The sequence below is a fragment of the Talaromyces stipitatus genome, genomic scaffold, assembly GCF_000003125.1.
Source record: "Talaromyces stipitatus ATCC 10500 scf_1105507295523 genomic scaffold, whole genome shotgun sequence".
Taxonomy (NCBI): domain Eukaryota; kingdom Fungi; phylum Ascomycota; class Eurotiomycetes; order Eurotiales; family Trichocomaceae; genus Talaromyces; species Talaromyces stipitatus.
In genome coordinates this window covers 2,866,824-2,887,588 of record NW_002990113.1, presented here as the reverse complement: position 1 = coordinate 2,887,588, position 20,765 = coordinate 2,866,824, and the positions used below count along the sequence as shown (strand labels likewise).

General features: G+C 47.1%; 9 protein-coding genes across 10 annotated transcripts; 5 read left to right on the top strand and 4 right to left on the bottom strand.

Annotated features, from left to right (window-relative positions):
* Positions 1-249: 249 nt before the first annotated feature.
* TSTA_069890 (acyl-CoA dehydrogenase, putative) lies at positions 250-1,788 on the bottom strand (the record flags this gene model as incomplete). Its single annotated transcript, XM_002340921.1, has 3 exons — positions 250-518; positions 581-1,206; positions 1,258-1,788. The coding sequence occupies 3 exons, from the start codon at positions 1,786-1,788 to the stop codon at positions 368-370; spliced, it is 1,308 nt and encodes a 435-aa protein (XP_002340962.1). The 3' UTR covers positions 250-367.
* A 413-nt stretch (positions 1,789-2,201) lies between these two features.
* Positions 2,202-7,200, bottom strand: TSTA_069880 (PHD finger and JmjC domain protein, putative; the record flags this gene model as incomplete). The annotated part of the gene is made up of 2 exons (XM_002340920.1): positions 2,202-3,702; positions 3,760-7,200. 2 exons carry the CDS (start codon positions 7,198-7,200, stop codon positions 2,743-2,745), a joined length of 4,401 nt encoding a protein of 1,466 aa, XP_002340961.1. The 3' UTR covers positions 2,202-2,742.
* Positions 7,201-8,019: 819 nt separating this feature from the next.
* Positions 8,020-9,293, top strand: TSTA_069870 (pre-mRNA branch site protein p14, putative). Its single transcript, XM_002340919.1, has 5 exons — positions 8,020-8,151; positions 8,304-8,327; positions 8,473-8,529; positions 8,634-8,761; positions 8,828-9,293. Exons 1-5 carry the CDS (start codon positions 8,120-8,122, stop codon positions 8,926-8,928), a joined length of 342 nt encoding a protein of 113 aa, XP_002340960.1. The 5' UTR covers positions 8,020-8,119; the 3' UTR covers positions 8,929-9,293.
* A 188-nt stretch (positions 9,294-9,481) lies between these two features.
* TSTA_069860 (uncharacterized protein) lies at positions 9,482-10,924 on the top strand. Its single transcript, XM_002340918.1, has 2 exons — positions 9,482-10,045; positions 10,099-10,924. The coding sequence occupies exons 1-2, from the start codon at positions 9,638-9,640 to the stop codon at positions 10,735-10,737; spliced, it is 1,047 nt and encodes a 348-aa protein (XP_002340959.1). The 5' UTR covers positions 9,482-9,637; the 3' UTR covers positions 10,738-10,924.
* Positions 10,925-11,164: 240 nt separating this feature from the next.
* On the top strand, positions 11,165-13,382 carry TSTA_069850 (small nucleolar ribonucleoprotein complex subunit, putative; the record flags this gene model as incomplete). Its single annotated transcript, XM_002340917.1, has 4 exons — positions 11,165-11,509; positions 11,568-12,104; positions 12,159-13,017; positions 13,080-13,382. 4 exons carry the CDS (start codon positions 11,165-11,167, stop codon positions 13,229-13,231), a joined length of 1,893 nt encoding a protein of 630 aa, XP_002340958.1. The 3' UTR covers positions 13,232-13,382.
* A 34-nt stretch (positions 13,383-13,416) lies between these two features.
* On the bottom strand, positions 13,417-15,831 carry TSTA_069840 (the record flags this gene model as incomplete). Of its 2 annotated transcripts, none has more annotated exons than XM_002340915.1 (9): positions 15,688-15,831; positions 15,020-15,622; positions 14,870-14,971; positions 14,575-14,814; positions 14,369-14,515; positions 14,199-14,310; positions 14,065-14,140; positions 13,730-13,957; positions 13,417-13,680 (listed from the first exon to the last, which is right to left on the bottom strand). In XM_002340915.1, exons 2-9 carry the CDS (start codon positions 15,405-15,407, stop codon positions 13,417-13,419), a joined length of 1,557 nt encoding a protein of 518 aa, XP_002340956.1. In that variant the 5' UTR covers positions 15,408-15,622; positions 15,688-15,831. The 2 variants fall into 2 exon arrangements, with proteins under 2 accessions (XP_002340956.1, XP_002340957.1); XM_002340916.1 differs by having other exon boundaries at positions 15,020-15,616.
* A 775-nt stretch (positions 15,832-16,606) lies between these two features.
* TSTA_069830 (serine carboxypeptidase, putative) lies at positions 16,607-18,521 on the top strand. The gene is made up of 3 exons (XM_002340914.1): positions 16,607-16,906; positions 16,965-17,509; positions 17,559-18,521. The coding sequence occupies exons 1-3, from the start codon at positions 16,630-16,632 to the stop codon at positions 18,438-18,440; spliced, it is 1,704 nt and encodes a 567-aa protein (XP_002340955.1). The 5' UTR covers positions 16,607-16,629; the 3' UTR covers positions 18,441-18,521.
* Positions 18,522-18,705: 184 nt separating this feature from the next.
* On the bottom strand, positions 18,706-20,718 carry TSTA_069810 (carnitinyl-CoA dehydratase, putative). Its single transcript, XM_002340912.1, has 2 exons — positions 20,240-20,718; positions 18,706-20,180 (listed from the first exon to the last, which is right to left on the bottom strand). Exons 1-2 carry the CDS (start codon positions 20,650-20,652, stop codon positions 19,739-19,741), a joined length of 855 nt encoding a protein of 284 aa, XP_002340953.1. The 5' UTR covers positions 20,653-20,718; the 3' UTR covers positions 18,706-19,738.
* TSTA_069820 (epoxide hydrolase, putative) lies at positions 18,767-19,666 on the top strand (the record flags this gene model as incomplete). Its single annotated transcript, XM_002340913.1, has 2 exons — positions 18,767-19,472; positions 19,527-19,666. 2 exons carry the CDS (start codon positions 18,767-18,769, stop codon positions 19,664-19,666), a joined length of 846 nt encoding a protein of 281 aa, XP_002340954.1.
* Positions 20,719-20,765: the final 47 nt, after the last annotated feature.

Sequence of the window (20,765 nt, the reverse complement as noted above, 5' to 3'; positions counted from 1 at the left end):
AAATTTCCGTTTTAGGAAATTCTCGCTACTGCATCTTACTGCTTGATGTAAGGATTTATTTTGTTTAAAGTGGTAGCATGTATGGAAGATATTCATAATGCACTGAATTTGATGAATGCAAAGTTAAGAAGTGTGTTGAATGCTTTGGAAAGATTGTCGCCCTCGAGTTAGGGTTAGCCGATCCTCGTGATTTTGCAAGATACCTATTGATGTCGTGCTTCGACTTGACTTCTCATTTTTGTCTTGATATTGCTACGTGACACTAAGCTCGATATGCATTTGGAGTCCACAGGCTTCACATATGATCCAGAGTAACTCTTCCGATGCCTAACCGGACATGAGGACACCCTGATAGACTGAGACCAGCTCAAAAGCCTATGCGAGATTCGTAATCATCATGCTCAAGTAGCTGCTGAAGTTGTCGTCGTCTTACCCCCACGTTTCCTCCATCAAAAAGGCTCAGACACACCGCATCATTTAATATCTTTCCAAAGCCTTTATCTTGTGCATACGAGGTACTATTCAACAACGTCAGGTCAAATCGCGTCTTTCTTGAAGAGAAAGAAACCAGAGAACATACATTCCAATAATTTTCATTGCAGCAGTTGTACAATCCACCGCATTATCCGACCCATATATCTTTGCCTGTAGACAAGCCTCCAACGCCGTCTTTGCATCAACAGATTCATTCTGCACATAATCCAAGGCCCTATATGTCAGTAAACGTGACGCATCAAGCTTGATCTTGAGGTCAATAAGTAAATCCGCAACGCTTTGTCGCTGCACAATTGGCACAGTGCCACCACGAGTATCAGTCTTGGAGAATTTGAGTGCCTTTTCGAATACAGTTTGCATAATGCCAGCACTCATAGCACCGACCAGAGCAGCAGACATGCCGAAGGAATTCTCAATAAGAGTTGCACCGACTCCCGGCGCTGCGAGGAGATTTTCTCCTGGTACTTTGAAATTTGTGAAACGTGTGTGTGGGCCGGAGACTGCTGGATGGCCGGCTAATTCAGGCTCTGCCAGGACTTGGTAGGCTGAGTCATCATTTTGGGCAATAGTCTCGCGGGTGACGAGCAAGACGACGACGGCTGATGCTGGTGTATCAGTTGGCAGTAGTTCATCGTTCGTACAGTAACGGCACACGACGCATTGGAGGTCAGCGCCTTTTCCATCCCAGCCTGCGCTATTTGTAGTCCACAACTGGGTGCCATGTTAGTACAGTTCGGAAATCTATGTTAGTTTGGAGACTACCTTCTCGCCATTGATAATCCACGTCCCATCATCTTGACAATAGGCTGCTGTCTGTAATCCCTTGCCGCCCTTCTCCAACCAATTCGCCGTCCCACCAGGCTCAGAATGCACAAGACTAGCCAATGGTTCACCCTCACCCGTCAAAAAAGGAGACAAGAACTTCTTATACAGCACCGGATTCCCTCCCAGAATCAACGGCGTAAGACCCAGTCCAGTAGCAGCAATAGTTAACGAAACACTAGGATCAACGGGGTACTGTTCTTCCAAAGCCAACGCTACATCAATCAGATTCTTACTGGTACCCCCAATGGCAGCTGGGATTTGTGCATGGATTTGACCTGCGGCAACAGCTTTGCGGTAAAAGGGACGGATGGAATGGAAGCGTTCCGCTTGGGTATCGAGTCTTGAGTAGACTGTTGCTGCTTCGCTAAGGACATTCTGTGCGAAGAGACGTGCTTCATTTTTGACCTGTTTTTGCTCGGGTGACAGTACAAATGAAGTCATTTCGACGATATTTCCTTCAATTTTCATTTGTAAGTTCGTTGGAAGAAATGATTATCCAAATTGCAAGCAGATATGGGACTAGATATACACCACCATGATTCTAAACGTAGCTACCCAAGTGGAGGATAATGTTCCTATTTCGCGGAATATCCGCCATTAGACTATATGGATATTTGCCCTAACAAGCCCATAGCCATAGTCCATCCAAGATAACCTAGCAGTGAATATGCAAACGAATGGATGCCCAGACAGCCACTGAAAGCAGAACTATTACTCATCCAAGCGCGGGCAACCAATTGAAGATTCTCATGGAACCGGAACTTCCGAGCAGGTCTGTGTTACTTTAGCAAGATTGGATGCAAACCGACTCTTGCAGACCAGCTGATTAAGCACGAAGGAGAGTGGATTAGAATTTTAATCAGCTTTTTGAAGCTGAAGATGAGGATGTCGAATACATAATTGAGGACTACGTACGCAAGCAGTCCTAAACTCAGTCACTAAAAGGATTGACAATCAAGGAAACGAAGATAAAGCATTGTGATCTAATAACTGAATGCCAAGAGATAATTAGATACAACAAAGAACTAGTACCAAACACCAAAGCCATAGACACCAAACCAGATACTCATCGGAATTACGCAGGAAGAAATAAAATGACGACGGAGGCCATAGATAAAAATAACAGTATGAGAGGGACAGAGACACAGAAAATAGATGGAACGACTGGCTGATATTAAACAAGAAGTTGGAAGGAGAAAAAAGAAACGGATAAAGACTGGTATAATGGAAGCAAATAAATCGAGAAAATGCGGTGAAGAAAGAAAAATGAAGACGAAACGAAATACAGAGGGATATTAAGTTCGTAACCTGTCATCGACAACGTGGAAGGTACATAATATGAACTTGGACTCCTGCCGTGATATTAAATCATCCGGAAACATCGAATGAAAGAAATAATCAAGAAAACGAAAATGAGACAACTTAGACACGCGCAGCTCTTCGTCGAAGACCAAAGTCCTGTTCCTGCAGTTCTCTGATCAATCTCAGACTCTCCGCATCCGCTTCTGTGGTATCATCGGCCGTGAAACTGGTTCGTTCGCGTTTAACATTCTTGCTGCTGTTAGGAGATGTTGTTGATGGACGCGCCAACTTTTTCTCAACGCTAGGTGAGGTACTTTTCTTGGCGTGGGATGAAGATGGTCGCGAGGACGATTTCTTTGTATGACTTGATGTTACCGACGAGGCTTTTGTAGGATGTCGAGAAGAGCTCGTCATCGTTGATTGTTTCGCTGTTGTACTCGATTTTGTTCCAGCTTGTTGTTCCGGGACAAATCGATCAACTTGGCGTGGTTGACGAGAGGAGTGACGAGAACTAGAGTTTGGTGTATGTAAAGCCTCATGCTCACCGTCGACAGTAACGCTGCCACCATGGAGTTCCTCGCCTGGGCGCTGCGGAGGAAGAATCTCTGCTTCTCCCAAAAGTGAGGTAGGCGGAGATGCTAATGGATTGGCCATTTGTTGGTTAGCCTGCATTTGCAGTGAAACCACGCTCGCGTCCCCGTTGATTTTTGGATTGGGCGAAACGGTATAAGTGATGTCTGCCATTTCAATCTTTTGATCTAATCTTTCTTCTGGAGGAGATTGAACTGTTGATATCCCATCGGGATCATGCATGTAGTACTGTTGTTGGTATTGGTCCTGCTGTAGAACATGTGTACTAGATGCGGGAAGGTAAGATGAAATAGCCTGATCTGTTTCAAAATAGTTGACGGAATCTGAGACTGGAGCCGTTACACCTGTCTTGACCTTCTTATTCGTCACCAGATCGATACCCTCTTCATTAGGCCTCGGCCGTTTTGCAGACGACGTAGCACGAGGCTTCGAACGCTCTTGAGCTTTGACGGGATCAATTCTGCCGTACTCGTCATGAATGCAGCGACGCTGATTTACGTTAGTACAAAGCAAAATTGGAATCAGAACCCAGGACATAGGTCTTACCTTGCTTTTTCGGCATTCATCACATGCCTTGCTTCTTCCCTTCTTTCCGCCATTGTTGCCGTTGACGCATCCCTCCACCGGACGTGGATATGCAGATTGTGAGATTCCACTCAAAAAGCCAACGTTATCTCTAGGAAAACCATCAGTGTTATATGGCAGGTGCTCGCTGCCATCTTGAAGAGTGGTCTCAGTGGCAACAGAAGCCAGCGCATTCAGCACAGAAGCTGCATCACGTGCTAAAATTGACTGCCGTTGCGGATCGACAGAATCAAACATAGTGCCTAAAGGAGCCGGGTTGGGAGACACTCCCAGTGACCAGCCATCAGCTTGCTCATCTTTATGCCGACAACGTATTCTCCTCCTGCGACAGGCGTCGCAAGCAACACGCTTTGGTCCTAAGCCGGAGCCCTTGTTGGTAGTTCGAGGCTTAACTGGTTCCTCCTTGACGATAGGATTCATGATAGCAGGAGTAGAGGTTGTTGGAGTAGTGATAGACGGGGCAGTAGCAGCAGGTGTAATAGCCACAGGAACAAGTTGAGGAAAAGGTTGAAGAACCGGCGAAACGTTATCAGGAGGATGCGGCGTTGAGCTTGGGAACGCATTCTGGGGCTCCTGGGGCTGTTCAGCTACGAGTTGAAGACTCTGCCTTTCAGCATACATCTTTTGAGCATCCGCATGTCGCTCGGATCGACGACTCGGACGCCCAGCAGGTCTTTTCTCGACCTGGTCGATTTTAAAGGTACTGGATATGGCACCAGGTCGAGTCCATGAAGCTGCAGTTTCGTTTCCTCGTTTCCACGCTATCCACACCGCAAACTTTTTGGCAACCTCAATGGGATCTCCCTGCATTTTGGGGATAGAACGTTTGACGGCGTTTCTTGCCTCTGCTGTGACCCCGTCAACCGAATATCCTCCAGCAATGAGTGCAGTCCGTAGAAGGTATCTTAAAAGTTCAGGCAACCCTTCCAATTCTGCTTGTGAATAAAAGCGAGCATTATAGTATGGAGACCCCAGAACCGAACGGTTTTCTCTTTCCCCAAACTCGTAGTAGATGGGAAATTGTCGGTAAAATCGATAGTGCTCATCACGAGAGAAGGCGTCAAGCACGGAGTCTGGAACAGGGTCATCATTCAGGTATTTCAATGCAGTGTACCATTGAATCTTTTGAAAGAAGGGATATCTGAACTTGCGGGGAACCTTTGTATCCTTTTCGATCTTCGCAACTTTGATCTGCATGCCGTAGTTCATGCGTGTAAGGAAATTGCCTCCAATGACAAGACTGTTCTCTGGTGTCCACACGGCATGAATCCAACCAGCTGGAATAAGCATGGTGTCACCTTCTTCTAAATCGACTCGGTAGCATTCCTTTGTTTGGTCCCCAAGAAAAGTTGTATCTTGCGCCGGGGAGTTGCACCACTCTTCATATTTCTTCAGATGCTTCTCCTTTGGAGGGATGAAGAAGAAAGTTTTCTTTCCCTTAAGAATCGTGTAGTAGACAGAAGACCCACCGAAGTCGATGTGGAAATCTGTATAGCAATCTGCAACTGACATCAAGCAATAGAACTGCACTTTCGGGTAATCACCAGCGGCTTTGAGCTCCTCCGGCCAAACGGAGTCTTGAAGGTCGAGATCGCGAACGATTTTCGGTCGACGTATCAATTTGCCCAGAGGACTTTGCGACACTTCCAAGCTAATTACGTTCCGCACAATCTTCTTTCCAGTGCTCTCATAGTAATCAGCCCATTTCTGCATATTCCACCTCTTGTCCTCTCCTTGCTGGGATTTGACGTCAATGACCTCAACTCTTTCTTCTGGGCCATAGAGTTCCGCAACTGCGCGCACTGTTAGACCCTGCGGGACAACCATGTCAAGAACATCCTGGCCACAATCAATGACGATCTCAGGCTCGCCTGGCTGATTCTCAAGTATCTCGTCAAACATCTCTTGAGTTGATGCTTCGCCCGCAAGACCATCGAAGACAGAATCCAGCTCAGACGTATCGATAGAAGTACGAGGGTTAAGCGCAGCAGGGATAACTATGGGTTCTGTCATACCGACACCTCGTTCGAAATATTCAGCAGTCACCAGCTCTGCTCGCATACGGGGGAAGTTCTCGGGTAAGAATTTTATCCTGCCATCTTTGATAGGTTGAATATAATGATGTTCATAAGAATCAGTGGAACTCTTGACGAGACCTTGATTTAGACCGGCATAGTCGATAGCAGTCCTTGCTCGAGATGATTTGCGTACAAACGTTGTCTGACCATGGATTGGCCGGCACTTTCGACAGATAAACTTGTCGACCGTACGGACCTCGCGGTCATTCTTGAAGCCAGCGCAGACAATATGATACCAACTTTCACAGCCGTCGCACTTGATCCACGTATCTTCTCCTTGGTCTTCGGTATTGATATCTACGCGTACCAAATGACACGCTGCACAATTTGCTGGGGCGTTTCCCTCTGGTGTGACTTCCTCCTCTTTCGCTTCTGGAACAGTCTTCACGGTATCGCTGGTAATAGTAGGGCGCCGCTTTGGGGGACTTGCCATATTGTTTATTTCATCCGGAGGACTTGAAGGATCCTGCAGATTGTGATGATTTCGGAAAGCATCGTTGTGCCAAGCAACCCCAGGCAATGTCGAAGAACTAGTATTTGGTCGGAGTCCGGGAACAGGTGGACGCGCAATAGCTGCCGATCCGTCTGAGTGAGATCGTAAGCGCGAGGGGGACTGAGTACTACCTGGTAGCGTGTCGGCTATGAAGCCAGGAAAAGTCGAAGTTGCACCATTAATCGTTGGAAGTCTTTGGTCATTTGCGAACTGATTAAAAGGTTGGCCGAAGACATTGGATGGTTGCGAAAATTGGTGAGGAGAAGCGAAATTAGTTGGTCGAGCAAAGTTTAAGAGGAGTTCGGCGTCAGTCTTCATACTGTCAGGTACCGTAGTAACATGACTAGTTGCTGGCCGTGTGTCGACATGTTGGAATGCAGGCGATGCCTTTTCTGACCGCGCGCGTTTAGCAGGTCTTTCAGAATCCGCATCGGTGTGAGGGAATAAAGGGGAAGATTCTGTACGGGTTGAGTTTCCCGGAGGATCAAACGATAAAGAGGGGAACCTTGGACTTGTGGCCAGCGCAATATTCGCAAGGGTTTCAATGCTGGAGCTAGCCCGATGATGACCGTGGCCGGCTTTTGGGTGACCAAAGGAGACACGAGTATGACTAGCCCCAATTGATCGCCGAGTAGGGTCACTTGGCGAATTGTATGAATTCGAATTGTAGTCTCGAGGGTAAAAGGCACTGCGATCGTTCCAGAACGATTGGCGCTCAGATTTGAAGGCGGGAGGAGATATTGGCTCGATAGCGCGTCGCGGGGGGGAAGGAGTACGATATTTCCTCGGGCGACCACCTGGATGGCTTAAAAAAGAAGATGTGCTCGCCATTGATGAAGAGGATAGGCAGCGATCGACTGCGCTGCGATAGAGAGGGCGGTTGGAAGCGAAGAGAACGTTGCTGGTGTTTCTTGCGGTAGGCGGGAATGAAGCGGGGAATCGTCACCTCGCGGATTAGAAAGTGGCTATCCGCGAGAGTGAAGAGTCATCCCCGGACAAAGAAATCACAATGTATTATGCGCTCTGAGGATGTTGAATATCTCAAAATCAACGATGAGGAAGGTTTTGCGCTGGTCAGGTCGGCGTGGAAGGGCGTTCAAGCAGAGGTGTTTGGAATGAGAGGCGGTTCAGTCGAGTCGTAGCTCGACCGAAACAGCAAGTCACCGCGGGAAAGCACGACGTCAAGGTGAACGCGGAGTATGCCTAAATAGCGCCATAAATGTTGTGAAGGTATCGGCTTTCGAGATGACAGTGATGAGAAGGTTGAGTGTCGTTATCTGAGTTGCGAGATGAGTTGGATGATGCTGAGGGGAGTCTGGTGAGGCGCGGTCGACGGAGCGGGAGCAGGTCGTAGGCGGCAGGCAGTCCTTTCTTGGCCGACTGCGAGCTACATGTTCCCGGCGCCAGCCAATGAGAGTCAATGGATGCGATAGCCAGAATACCCTCAGCAGGGGACAATGGGCGCAATTAAATCGTTGGAGCTGAAATGGAATAGATACCAATTAATCCTATTGTTTGTTATCATAATTAATCTACAATGGGTCACTGTATCGTCAATTGAGCAATCAATGGCCGATTGGCGCTAGTCTTATCACGGCAGCCTGCAACTCTTGGCAGACCTCCACCTTCTCTCAATCTCTCGTGTGCTTCACATCTCTGCCCATTCAACGTTGTTATCCACAACTACAATCAAAAACACCTTATTTTACAGCCTTATTCCAGAACTCATCAGCTCTTTCCGCATACAAGAATGAGCCGGAAGCTCGCTCCTGAAGCAAACCGGTCAGTCCTCCACCCGCTCTCCGCTAACTGCTCTCCGAGGCCCTCGTGCTGTACAGTCACAACATGTCCTGGGGTTGCTGAGTGCGGGGAGAATAGTATTTATCAATATTGAACGATTGAACGCTCGTACTGACCATTTTTTTTTTATTTAGTATTCTCTTCGTGAAGAACTTGAGGTAAGCCTCGTCGATCGATCATCCGCTTCGCTGTTGCCAAGTAGCACATTGCATATTATACTTCGACGCATCCATCCCGACGCTCGCTCATACCATGATATTTCACTGTTGCGGAGGATATTCATACTGATATATATGGCTATAGCTACAACGTCACAGCAGAAGAGCTCTTCGACCTCTTTGGCAAGTTTGGTCCAATCAGGTAGGCTTATTTCTTCATCACGTTGTCCGTCGTGACCGCGGGACTGGACCGTCTTGCCATGACTTCTTGATCAGAGATCGTTATACTGACTTCTATACCTTTAGACAAATCCGTCAAGGTATTGCGAATAATACCAAGGGCACCGCATTCGTGGTATATGAGGACGTGATGGATGCGAAACAGGCTTGCGATAAGCTGAACGGTTTCAACTTTCAGAACCGGTACCTTGTCGGTATGTTGATTCAAGAAAGTGAAGTCTGCAAATCAAATATCAACGCTAACAAATTTTGTGCCACAGTACTTTATCATCAGCCAGAGAAGATGGCTCGCTCAAGAGAAGACCTCGCAGAACGTCAAGAGAATTTAGAACGCCTCAAACAGCAACACGGGATAGAATAACCGCTTCTATATTCTTCTACAACTTCTTTTCATACTGGACCGAGGCTTGCTAGTAAATTTTGAACTATACAAGCAGCGCCCTCGCTCTCCAATTTTATGGCTTCACTGGGTTTTACGGCGTTTATCATTTTCATTCTATTCGAGTCGTTACGATCGCTTACTTGTCACATGCGTATTAGTCGGTTCGAAACTTCTTTTTCATGACGAACAACAGCCGGGGAATATCTCTGTTTATTATACAAGGAAATGATGGTTCACGTCGGCAGATGAGAGTTTGATCTTTTTGTATGTTAATTGCCACTGCTTTATCACGCAACGAACGAGGCATACCCGAGATTGAAATCGAACTATGATGGCATCAATGATGATTTGGCTGTAGCTTGAAGGCATTATTCCCAGCAATTTTTGTTGTAAAATTTCACAGACCTTTGATTTGATAAGATAGTTGTTGTTCTGTCAGCCTCAGGCCGATCAGCCGCCCACCTTTACTCCGCTATAACCCTTGGCATGGTTTAGTTACATCACCTCCCATGTTTCAGCCAGGTCGCAGGACGACCTTGAAAGAACACTCACCTACAAGCTCGTTGTCACTTTGTTCTGAGTATTCATATTTTCGCCGGGCACTTCATTCCACCAAGCAACATATTTATGACCAGATCGCCGACGTCTAGAGGCGCCTCCTCCTGAGGCAACGACACCGCCTCAAACCATGGAAGCTCCAGCTGCGACAACCTTCGCCTCCGCGACTACACTGGTCGGAACACAATTACCGTCTCCCACTGTTACCGGACTTGGAGCCTTCGTGTCTGCGAATACAATGAGTAGTCCCAATTCGCCTCAAAACGGCGAGTGTCAGCTTCTGGGCCCGTTCTCCCTTCTTATCCAGGCCGCCTTGGGAGGGTTGGCCCTGTTGTCTCTGGTCTACAAGCGCTATCGCGAAAGACCTCAACGGCCACTGAAGATATGGGCGTTTGACGTTTCAAAACAAGTGTTCGGGTCGGTGATGTTGCATTTGGCGAATCTTGTCTTGTCCATGTTTTCTGCAGGCCATTTTGAGATTCGACAGCAGTACCAGCCTAATCCATGCTCGTTTTATCTGCTCAACCTGGGGATAGATGTAAGCCGTCTCCAGATCACTATTTGAATTTCTGACTAAATTTCCTTGTCTAGACAACCTTGGGTATTCCAATTCTCTATCTAGCCCTCCGCATCATTAACCGTCTTGCGCACTACACACCGTTAGCACGACCCCCCGAATCGATCGAATCAGGCAACTATGGACAACCTCCAAGGATCATGTGGTGGCTCAAACAATCGATTCTTTACTTTATCGGTCTTCTATGGATGAAGCTATGCGTCTTTGTTTTGATCCAAGTATTCCCTGTCATCGTCAAAATCGGGGATTGGGCGCTGCGCTGGACGGAGGGAAATACGGCTCTTCAGATTATTTTCGTGATGCTTCTGTTCCCGTTGATTATGAACGCTATTCAATATTATATCGTGGATACTTTTATCAAGAGGAAGGTCGTGGCAGATATCGACATGGAACCGTTCGAGGACGAGCATCGGAACGAACTGTCGAATGATAACCGTGATTCGCATGGGGCTCTTTTGGAGGCTGGTAGCCAGAGCGATGATGAATCCGACTTGGAAGATGGAATTGCTGTTAGAGATATAAAGCCATTGTCTCGTGCTGGATCCGATGTTCGTGTCGCGACTACCGAATATGACCCCGCGGTGGACTGCAGTGACTTGTTGACTGAATCATCTTCCAAAACAAGCATTCCCAAGGGTCCTTCTCGGTCTTGATGATTATATTTATGTGCCTCTATGGTTATATGTATATGATATGCTACGCTTGATGTGATTATTCCCAAGTCGTTGGCGTTCTTCACTGTCTGTTTATGATTCATGAGACATACATACACGAATGAGCATGAAACTTAGCACATACAATACTTTTGCCTATATTTGCAAGTCATCATATGGAAAAAGAGTATGTATATAAACAGTATTAACCCTAAAGAAATCAGAGCGAGCTATCTTATCAGCTTCCCCACTTGCCACTAGCGCATCTTTTCCGCAGAGCCGCGGAGCAACAGAAAAAAATTCAAAATTGAAAATCAACATCAACTACAGGCATTCAATTGCACATCAATAGTTATTCGAGCTGCAAACCCCATATCATAAATACTAACTTGAACATTCGCGACTAATTTGGCTAATTACGAGCGTGATGGTCGGTGCGAAGCGGAAAGTCGCGACTGCGATTAGAACAAAGTCCACAGGTCCTTCATCCTCCGCGAAAGCTTCACATCACGAATTCGACATGACAGACAAGGATTACAACTCTAGTGACAGTGAAGGAGATGATGAGGATGACATTCCCGAGAAGGACGAGGTAGAAGAGAAACTCGAGCAGATGCTCTTCGGCGACGATGAAGGTTTCCAGGAAGCGCTGAAAAATCATGGACGACATCAAGAGTCTACCGGTCTTGTCATGCGTAGCGATCAAGAAGATGGAGAAGGAGAAGTAGAAGATGAAGACAAACACAATATGGATGATGTGGCAGATGCCGATGTAAGTTTTATATATTCTTTTACATTCGTTGGCACATTACTAACTGAATTGTGTCCAGCTCTTTTTTCTAGACTCAGGCGCCCCGGAAGTACAAGATGCTATAGATCACCACCCCGATGCTTTGGCGGTCGAATTGAAAGGCGAATCTGGTGCTGTTACTAAACCCGCTGTATGGAACGATAGCGACGACGAGCGCATGGCCATATCCCTCGCGGGTCATCGACAATTACGAAAATTGCGTGTTGTCGAGTCAGAAGACGTCGTCAACGGAACGGAGTATATAAGAAGGCTGCGAACGCAATATCTGCGCTTACACCCTACACCTGATTGGGCAAATACAGAATTGCGAAACAAGCGCAAGTCTAGACGGAATAGTCACGGTACTAATGGTTCTGAAGATGGTGTTTCGAGCAGTGAGGATGATATGGATACCGATGATGATGAGGATCTCTCGACCAAGCCATTAGCGAAACTTTTGCAAGGTGCCGGGGACCTGATTAAAGGGAGTGAGGACGGTGCTACAGGAAAACGGGCGAAACTACGTCAGGAGGTTATAGATATTCGTCGATTGAAGGATGTTGGAGGTGTTCAGCCTGTAAGTGAACCTATAACCCCATATACTTTAGCTGTTACTGACAAAGATTTCTAGTCATCGATAGATTCTCTATCCTTCCATCCTCACTACTCACTGCTTCTCTCCTCCGGTCCTGCATCAACTGTCTGGTTACATCACATCTCGCCCAGCGCGCCCACTCCCAGCAATCTACTGACATCCCTTCAAATCCGGAAAACACCCTTGTACACATCAGCATTTTCCTCTCCCACCGGAAACAAGATCTACGCATCCGGTCGACGACGCTATTTCCACGTCTGGGATTTGGAATCTGGCCGAATAGAAAAAATCAACCCTACAGCCGATCGCAAGGAAGAACAAAAATCAATGGAAAGATTCAAACTCTCCCCCTGTGGAAGATATATCGGCTTGATAGGTTCTGCCCGTAAAGGCGGCGGTATGATCAACATCCTCGACTCAACAACTGCCCGATGGATAGCCCAAGCTCGCGTCGACGGTCTCGGGGGTGTGGCTGATTTCGCCTGGTGGAGCGACGGAAACGGTATGGTAATCGCAAGCAAGAATGGCGAAATCTCTGAATTCGACATGCGTCTTCGCCGCGTTATATGTCGCTGGACCGATGCAGGTGCCGTGGGCACTACAGTGATCGCTCTAGGCGGTTCTTCAGGTCGACCACAGCTGGGTGGGGACCGATGGGTTGCCGTGGGAAGTTTCAGCGGTATCGTGAACATCTACGACCGTAAACCATGGCAGGGTGCCGCGGCACAGGCGGAACAATCCAAGAAACACAACATCGAAGATGCTATACCCAGTAACCCAACACCGGTCAGAGCATTGGAACAACTTACGACGTCTATTACCCAAATTGTTTTTGCACCTGATGGGCAGTTCATGGTTATGGCTAGTAAATGGAAACGAGATGCGTTGCGACTTGGTAAGTCTCTCCTCTTCGGTCTTGTTTACTAGTGGTGATAAGACTAATATGGAGACTTAAAGTTCATCTACCATCATGCACCGTCTATCGTAACTGGCCCACGTCAAACACACCATTTGGCCGTATCACATCTGTGACCATATCGCCGCAATCGAATCTTCTAGCCGTCGCTAATGAGCAGGGCAAAATCCGACTGTGGGAGATCAATGGTTAAAGAGATAAGCCTCTGAAAATGGCTCGAAAAGTTTATTTTCCTTTCATATTGTTGGATAGATAGGAGTTTGGGGGAATATATAGCTGCAATGCATGAGGAAGCGTGATCTTTTCGGAAGGTCTTCCCCAATTCACGTTTCGTATATACACACGTACATATGGACTTGATTCAACACCTAGAATTAATCACAATCTCGTCTTCGGCCTGAATGTAAACAAGTTTCTCTTCCTTCCCTTCTCGTTGCCATTATTTTCAACAGATACATGCCCCGTTTTACCAATGGGTTCATCCGAAACAGCCAATTCTACGAGCCGTTGGAGACTCCTCTCATCTGCCGTGACCGCAATGAATCGTGCGTTGTTCTCGTTACTAATACCAGTATTCTTCAATCTGCCGATTATGTAGCCTGTCTCGGGTCTTCCGGTGCGGTTGTACTCGATTGTGTATGTCTGAGATTGGAGTCAGATCGGTACATCAATAATGAAAGCTCATACATACCTCGATGGTGGCTTCACCCTCGGCATTTTCCAGAATTTTCGGCATTGGCAGGTCGGTAAGTGTCTCTGGAAGAGGATTGGTAGTTGGATATGTCCCTCCATCCTTTCGAGGATGTCTGGATAGACATATGACATGTTGGTATGTTAAAACGCCGCCGTTTGCGAGGACAAGTCCATGTTGTTTCTTGGATGATGGCTTGCGTAGCTGTCGAACAATTTCCGTCATGGCCTACAATCACCCATTAGTTAAGTTTCAAAGAAAGTGGTTTCACGGTAACGTTCATGCATGGAATAATTGTTTCCAGCGCCCCCGAAAGATGTTAATCCGCCTAGGACAGTTATGGGTTTTGCAGGATGGCATGGATCAAGCCCTAGATGATAGCATGCCAATTTGGGCACTATTGGAAAACATCTATATTCCCGGTATTAATTCCGCTGGCCACTGAGAGATTGACTGAGGTGTAACTCACGAATAGAAATCAAAAACATCAATGTCATCGGCCTTGAGCCCTGATACACGTAGACCCTCGTCAATAGAGCGAGAAATTGCTGCGTTTGAGTGGTAATTCGACCGTTCCCAAACTAGAAGATCGCGTGAGCGCTGCCGTTTTTCTGCAAATAGGAGAATAATCGAGCATACATTTTTTACTCTCTTCTGTCCCTGCACCACCGAGTACATAAATCCATCTCTCCTCAGCTATACCAAGTTCTCTGGCATGTTCTGTGGAAGTCAACAAGCATGCCGCTGCCATGTTCACCGTATTGAATGCATTCATGAAAAGCGGATCTAACAATCAAATTAGCCTTACCTGACACCGTCAGTAATCTAAACAATGTTATACTGACAAGGATAGCATATCATGCGATTCGTTTTGGATATTGTTCCTATTTCCTTTGCGTCCATTGGAGGCTTTCCATAATTCCACGCAAATGGATGATTGGACGCGATTTCGCTGAATCGAGCATATAGAGTCGCCGATTCATTGTTATTATCATTGAACGACTGTCCACGGCGGACTCGAAGACCGTTCTCGTAGAGAGGATATATCTGAATTGGTGCTCCCATCATATGAGTGCTTCCAGTGTCTAAACAGTCTCGGTCAGTTATGTGGGATTCTCCTCGTTTGATTGAAATACGTACCGCCACGTTGACCAAGCTCTCCTGGAGAGAATATCTCGGCATTTCCGTCGGCAGGTGTCCAGCCAGGGGGCGGATAATTGTTCAATTTTGAACATGTGGCCGCTATAACCAAGAGTTAATACATGCTATGAGTATGTAAGTCAAACTTGCCTGAAGCCAGAGCTTCACCTCCAGTCACGAGAGCGAGTTTATTCTCTCCCCGTGATATTCGACGGGCAGCTTCATCGAGAATCTTTGCAGGCTGATTTCCGCCATTGGCAGTGTATAGTTTATGTTTCAGGGGCGAAGCAATATTGAGCCTCTTTGCCAAAAGACCAGGAAGATCGCCATAAGCGAAAGTCCATGTTCTGACAACATCAATACTATCAATCTGTGACCTCAAGCTCGTTATCGAACCCAATCCAGTATCCCGAAGAGCCTGCTGAATTGCATCAAGCATCAAATCCGCCGGTTCGCGCGCATCTTCGATTTTGGTGGAGACGTTCCTGATATCGCCTACGCCAACAATAATCGGGGTATGTCTGCTCCGAATTGACATCTTTGCAAGCTTCTATGGCGCAACTGAGACTTCCAAGGCAGATACACATCCATGGTGATTAAACAGTGAGAGTTGGATAATGAAGATCAATTGACTAGCTCCCTGCTTAGACCTCGGCATTTAGTAAATAGTCAAGTGTGGGGGAGCAACATTATCCGAAAGATTATTGTCATTGTTTCTCCGCAAGCATGGTAGAACGTTTCTGGAATCTGCTACTTGACCGTGAGTCAGTATCTGGCTCGTAGTGAAGGTTTTATGGGAGGAAATTGCATCTCTTTACCTGTACCACATTCGGACGATAGCTGGTCTTGACACCTCCACGTTGCCATATGAGCATATGAGAAGATGATGATTAGATTGCTGAGTATACCAAGACAATGTAGTCTTTCTAAAGAAAGAGTAAATATCCAACAAATTGAGTGCGAGGAAAGAAAGCGGAGATCGATAAAAGCATCTTGCTCGCACCTTCCTTTTCGGGTTATTCCATCACGTGGACCAGTTGTTTCCTTCTTCCAGTCTTTTGGGACACAAAACAAATTTCTTCATTTTTCCACTTTGCCTCGTCGCATTCAACCTCAAAGCACACTTGTTCTGATATCTCTTCTTCATTTTCGACGTTTTGATTCTCACCATAGCAGTCTGTAAGTCTTCAATTCCATGTGGTGACCTTGCTTATCAGTTTAATTAAATCATACTGCGTTCTTTTCAGCCACGAACAGTCAATGCTACCACAGATCCGCCTGACTAATTGTCCAATCTCCGCTCCTTCGATAAGAGTGGATTGAACCTGCAGGGATGCTAGGGGATGCTAGAGGATGCTACCCTCCGGCCTTGCCGCGATAAAGAGCTCCATTCAATCTGTTCTACGTATCGAAATTTGCTAAGAGCATGATAGGAGCCATATCTTGTCAGATAACCAGTGCGTACGTCGTTTATCGTGTAGTATTGGGGTCATGGCCGGACGGGAATGTTTCTCTGCAGATCACCAACCCGGTGGAGACCCCGACAGACATTGCGATAGCAACTGGCAAAAACACGAACGCCATAGACCAAGCTTTGGGTCCGTCGCAGCGCTAGAACAGCCATGATGCTTAGCTTAATTAGAGCTGCAATGCACGATGACATTCCAACGGCGACATGCGTGACATAAATATTCTCTCATTCCCCGCTGCACATTCTGCTCACCTGAGCATTTATTTGTAGCACGGGTACTCTGTACAAAATGCGGTCAATATCGTGGATCACCCTCCTGGGTGCCGTCCCAGCAATTAGAGCTCAGTTTGTTACAGCTCCTACAGACCTTATTGAAAAGAAAGGTTATATGGACATCCCGGTGCGATACAAGGAGGTACCGACAGGGATCTGTGAGACGGATCCCAACACAAAAAGCTACTCCGGATATGTGGACGTTGCAGAAGATCAGCATCTTTTTTTCTGGTTCTTCGAAGCACGTAATCAGGACCCAAAGACTGCACCGCTGACTGTGTGGATTAACGGAGGTAAGCGGTTCACATTTCGTATTGAGAAAGGCATTAGTTTGCTAACTGATTGCCCCAGGTCCTGGTTCTTCGTCGATGATCGGCCTCTTCCAGGAAAATGGACCCTGCGGCATCGACTCTGATGGAAACGTGTATAGCAATCCATACTCGTGGAACAATGCTAGCAACATGATTTACATTGACCAACCGACTCAAGTGGGCTTCTCATATAGTATCCCAGTTCCAGGGTACATCGATCCAAGCACCGACGACATAATCGTGCTACCTTCCAATTCCTGCCCTGACTACGCAGCTGACTTGTCATGCGGCACATATCCCTACGGCAATGCAAGTCTGACGGCGAACAGCACAGACAATGCAGCACCATACTTTTACCGTGCTTTGCAAGGCTTCATGGGAGCCTTCCCACAGTACTCTCGGGAATCTTTCCATTTCACTACAGAGAGTTATGGTGGTCACTACGGACCAGTCTTCAATGAATATATTGAGCAGCAGAACAAAAATCTCGAGCGCGGGGCAAAGAAAATCTCTCTTGAATCTGTCTTGATCGGGAACGGATGGTACGACCCGATTGTTCAGTATGCGGCGTACTACAACTTCACAGTAAGTAAACTGCCCGGCATCTTATGGGCATGAAGTCTCACGATGACAGGTTTATCCTGGAAACACTTACGACTACCTTCCTTTCAACGACTCAGTAGCTTCATTGTTGTACAACAATCTCTGGGGCCCAGGAAATTGTATCGACCAGCTTTTAGACTGCGCAGCAAGAGGCAGCAACGAGATATGCAGCATTGCCGACAAATTCTGCGCCAACCACGTCGAAAACATTTACGACATCTATCTTAACCGAGACGAGTATGATTTCCGTGAGCTGATGCCGGATCCATTCCCATACGAGTTCTACGTCGACTACCTTAATACTCCTGAGGTGCAAGCTGCCATTGGTGCCTACGTCAACTTCACCGAGGGCAGCGAATCAGTCGGCAATGCATTTTCGGCTACTGGAGATGACGGTCGTATTATGAATACCGTTGAGGATCTCGGGAAATTGGTTGACCAGGGCGTGACTGTTGTGATGTACACCGGTGACGCTGACTATAACTGCAACTGGCTTGGTGGCCAGGAAGTCGCCTCTATGGTGGATGCTCCTGGCTACAGCAGCGCGGGATACGTGAACATTACTACCGACGATGGTGTTGTGCATGGTCAGGTACGACAAGCTGGGCACTTTGCGTTTGTGCGAATCTACGAAAGTGGTCATGAGGTGCCTTTCTATCAGCCAGTGATTTCTCTAAGCATGTTTGAACGTGCAATCAAAGGACTCGATATCGCAACCGGCGAGGTCAAGGCACACAAGGGGTATAAAACTGTCGGGCCTCCCGAGAGTACTTACAAGGAGGGCAACTCTACCATTCAGTGGAAGGTGGTTGATCCGAGTGCTACGTACAACACTACAACAAACGAGCCGAACCCTGTTGCGCGGTCAATGAAGAGGAGTGTTCAAAAGAGCGCTCGTCGATTCAAGCCTTAGCTGATGTAATATCGTCTGATTAGTAGACATGTATCCAAGCCAGACTAGCCTGGCCAACTTAGTAATATGAAGACTTTCAACACGTTCATTTCTTGTAATATTCTCGCATGAACCTTTTACCGACATCAGGAAATGACTCACCCAACATATGAGAAACCTGTCATTGGAAGCAGACATCACAATCCATCAGAGCGGGGAACGGTAGAACATTCAACCGTGAGCATATTCATCAAGCATACATACAATGTAACTAGTTAAAAAAAGATAAGAAGTAAGATTCTCCTAACATCTCCAGGAGATATCAATAATCCCTGAGACACAGAAAAATGTTTGAACAATTCACTCCCTTCGACATCTCCGTCGAACAAGACGTAACCATCCACGGCATCCACGGCGGCTCCGGTCCAGCACTTCTTCTACTCCACGGCTTCCCTCAAACACACCACATCTGGCACTGTGTCGCCGACGAACTGACCAAATCCTACTATGTCGTCGCCATAGATCTACGCGGGTACGGCCGCTCATCCAAACCGGACGGTGGAGAGGGCCATGTACAATACGGCAAGAAAGCAATGGCTCAAGACGCGGTGCGAGTTATGGACGAATTACTCAAACGTCGTGATGGTAACGACAGCTCATTCTACATCTGTGCCCACGACAGAGGCGCAAGGGTTACTCATCGTCTATGCGTGGATTACCCCCATCTCGTGAAAAAGGTAATCCTCCTCGACATCTGTCCCACACTCGCCATGTATACACAAACAACGCAGGAATTCGCACAGTCTTATTTCCACTGGTTCTTCCTCATTCAGCAATCACCATTACCCGAGATCTCAATCTTGACAAACCCGCAAGTATGGGTGGAGAGTTTTATGGGTGGACGGTACGCGGGACTAGCCCCGTTTGAAGAAGAATGTCTAAAGGAGTACAAAGCCAATTTGGCTGATTATGAGACTGTGCATGCTATGTGTGAGGATTATAGGGCTTCGGCGAGTGTTGATTTACGGGAAGCGGAGGAGGATGTTGCGGAAGGTAGGAGAGTGCAGTGTCCGTTGAGGGTGCTTTGGGGGAAGTATGGGGTCGTAGGGAAATGTTTTGATCCGTTGGAGGAGTGGAGGAAGGTTTCAAGTCAGAGTGTTGATGGGAAGGCGGTTGATTCGGGGCATTATATTCCTGAGGAGAGGCCGGAGGAGGTTATTGCCAATGTGTTGGAGTTTTTTAAATAGGCTGGTCAGGTGTATATATGTGGATATAGATAGCTAGATATACGTTGTATATATCTGTAGATCAGTTGCAAATTATAACTTTGACGGAACCCACTTAGGCCTCGTCTTGTTCGCAAAAGCATTAACCCCAATCGCAAAATTCTCCCCTCCAAACAACTTCTCCGTATACTCCTGCTGCGTCCTAATAGTAGCCTGTTCCACATTGCCCGTCTCCCAAGCCTCTCGGATCCCATGCCTGGTAACAATAATCGAATCCGGGGACAGATTCGAGATCTTAATCGCCATTTCAACAGCTTCATCAATCAGGGTTTCGGGTGACTTGCTGATTTTGTTGACAAGTAAGTATTGCTGGGCTTCGGTGGCAGTGAGTTTGCGGTTTGTCATTGCTATTTCGGATGCGATTTGCAGCCCTGAAATGCGCGTGAGGCGTGAGAGACCGCCGGCTGCAGCGTAGAGACCTACTTGGGCCTCGGGGAGGCCAAAGGTAGCCGTTGGCGAGGCGACGATTATATCGCTTCAGACAATCACCATCAGCACATACACAACCCTCGTCGGCTAGGAGGATAGACAAACCAATTCAAACAAATCTCAAACCCACCACCCAACGCATACCCATTCACAGCCGCAATAACAGGCTTCTTCCCCCTCCGTCTACTCAACCCCATAAACCCACCGGGTGGATGAGACAATAACCTCTCCGATCTTTTGGCCCCAATGCCGCCATCTTTTGACGCAACATTGTTACTCTGCTCAATCAAATCCTGTCCCGCGCAAAAGGCCTTGGATCCTTTACCTGTTACGATCGCGACGCGTAAGGAAGTCTCATTGTCGAACCAGCGGAATATAGCTTCGGCGTCCCAGTGGGCTTGGTGGTTGAGGGCGTTGCGATGATTTTCGCGGTTGATGGTTACGAGGAGAACGTGAGGGGCTGGGAAGGTGAGGACGTAGTATTGGGAGGAGGGTGGTTGGGTTTGTAGGTCGGTCATTTTGATATACTGTCTTCAATTGTATAGTAGCTCTTATCGTGCGTTTATCTGATTTATATTCGATGTCGATAAGAAATAAAGAAAGGATGAGGAGTACGGAAAGTGGAGAGCTC

What these genes read in the sequence shown, in the direction of transcription:
- TSTA_069870 (XM_002340919.1), top strand. Translation starts at nt 8,120, where the DNA reads ATGAGCCGGAAGCTCGCTCCTGAAGCAAACCG. An exon ending in CTCGCTCCTGAAGCAAACCG is followed by an intron (nt 8,152 to 8,303) that starts GTCAGTCCTCCA and finishes TTTTTTATTTAG; the next exon opens with TATTCTCTTCGTGAAGAACT. An exon ending in GGCAAGTTTGGTCCAATCAG is followed by an intron (nt 8,530 to 8,633) that starts GTAGGCTTATTT and finishes CTATACCTTTAG; the next exon opens with ACAAATCCGTCAAGGTATTG.
- TSTA_069860 (XM_002340918.1), top strand. Translation starts at nt 9,638, where the DNA reads ATGGAAGCTCCAGCTGCGACAACCTTCGCCTCCGCGACTACACTGGTC. An exon ending in TGCTCAACCTGGGGATAGAT is followed by an intron (nt 10,046 to 10,098) that starts GTAAGCCGTCTC and finishes TTCCTTGTCTAG; the next exon opens with ACAACCTTGGGTATTCCAAT.
- TSTA_069830 (XM_002340914.1), top strand. Translation starts at nt 16,630, where the DNA reads ATGCGGTCAATATCGTGGATCACCCTCCTGGGTGCCGTCCCAGCAATT. An exon ending in GACTGTGTGGATTAACGGAG is followed by an intron (nt 16,907 to 16,964) that starts GTAAGCGGTTCA and finishes TGATTGCCCCAG; the next exon opens with GTCCTGGTTCTTCGTCGATG. An exon ending in CGGCGTACTACAACTTCACA is followed by an intron (nt 17,510 to 17,558) that starts GTAAGTAAACTG and finishes TCACGATGACAG; the next exon opens with GTTTATCCTGGAAACACTTA.
- TSTA_069810 (XM_002340912.1), bottom strand. Translation starts at nt 20,652, where the DNA reads ATGACCGACCTACAAACCCAACCACCCTCCTCCCAATACTACGTCCTC. An exon ending in TTTGAGATTTGTTTGAATTG is followed by an intron (nt 20,181 to 20,239) that starts GTTTGTCTATCC and finishes GATTGTCTGAAG; the next exon opens with CGATATAATCGTCGCCTCGC.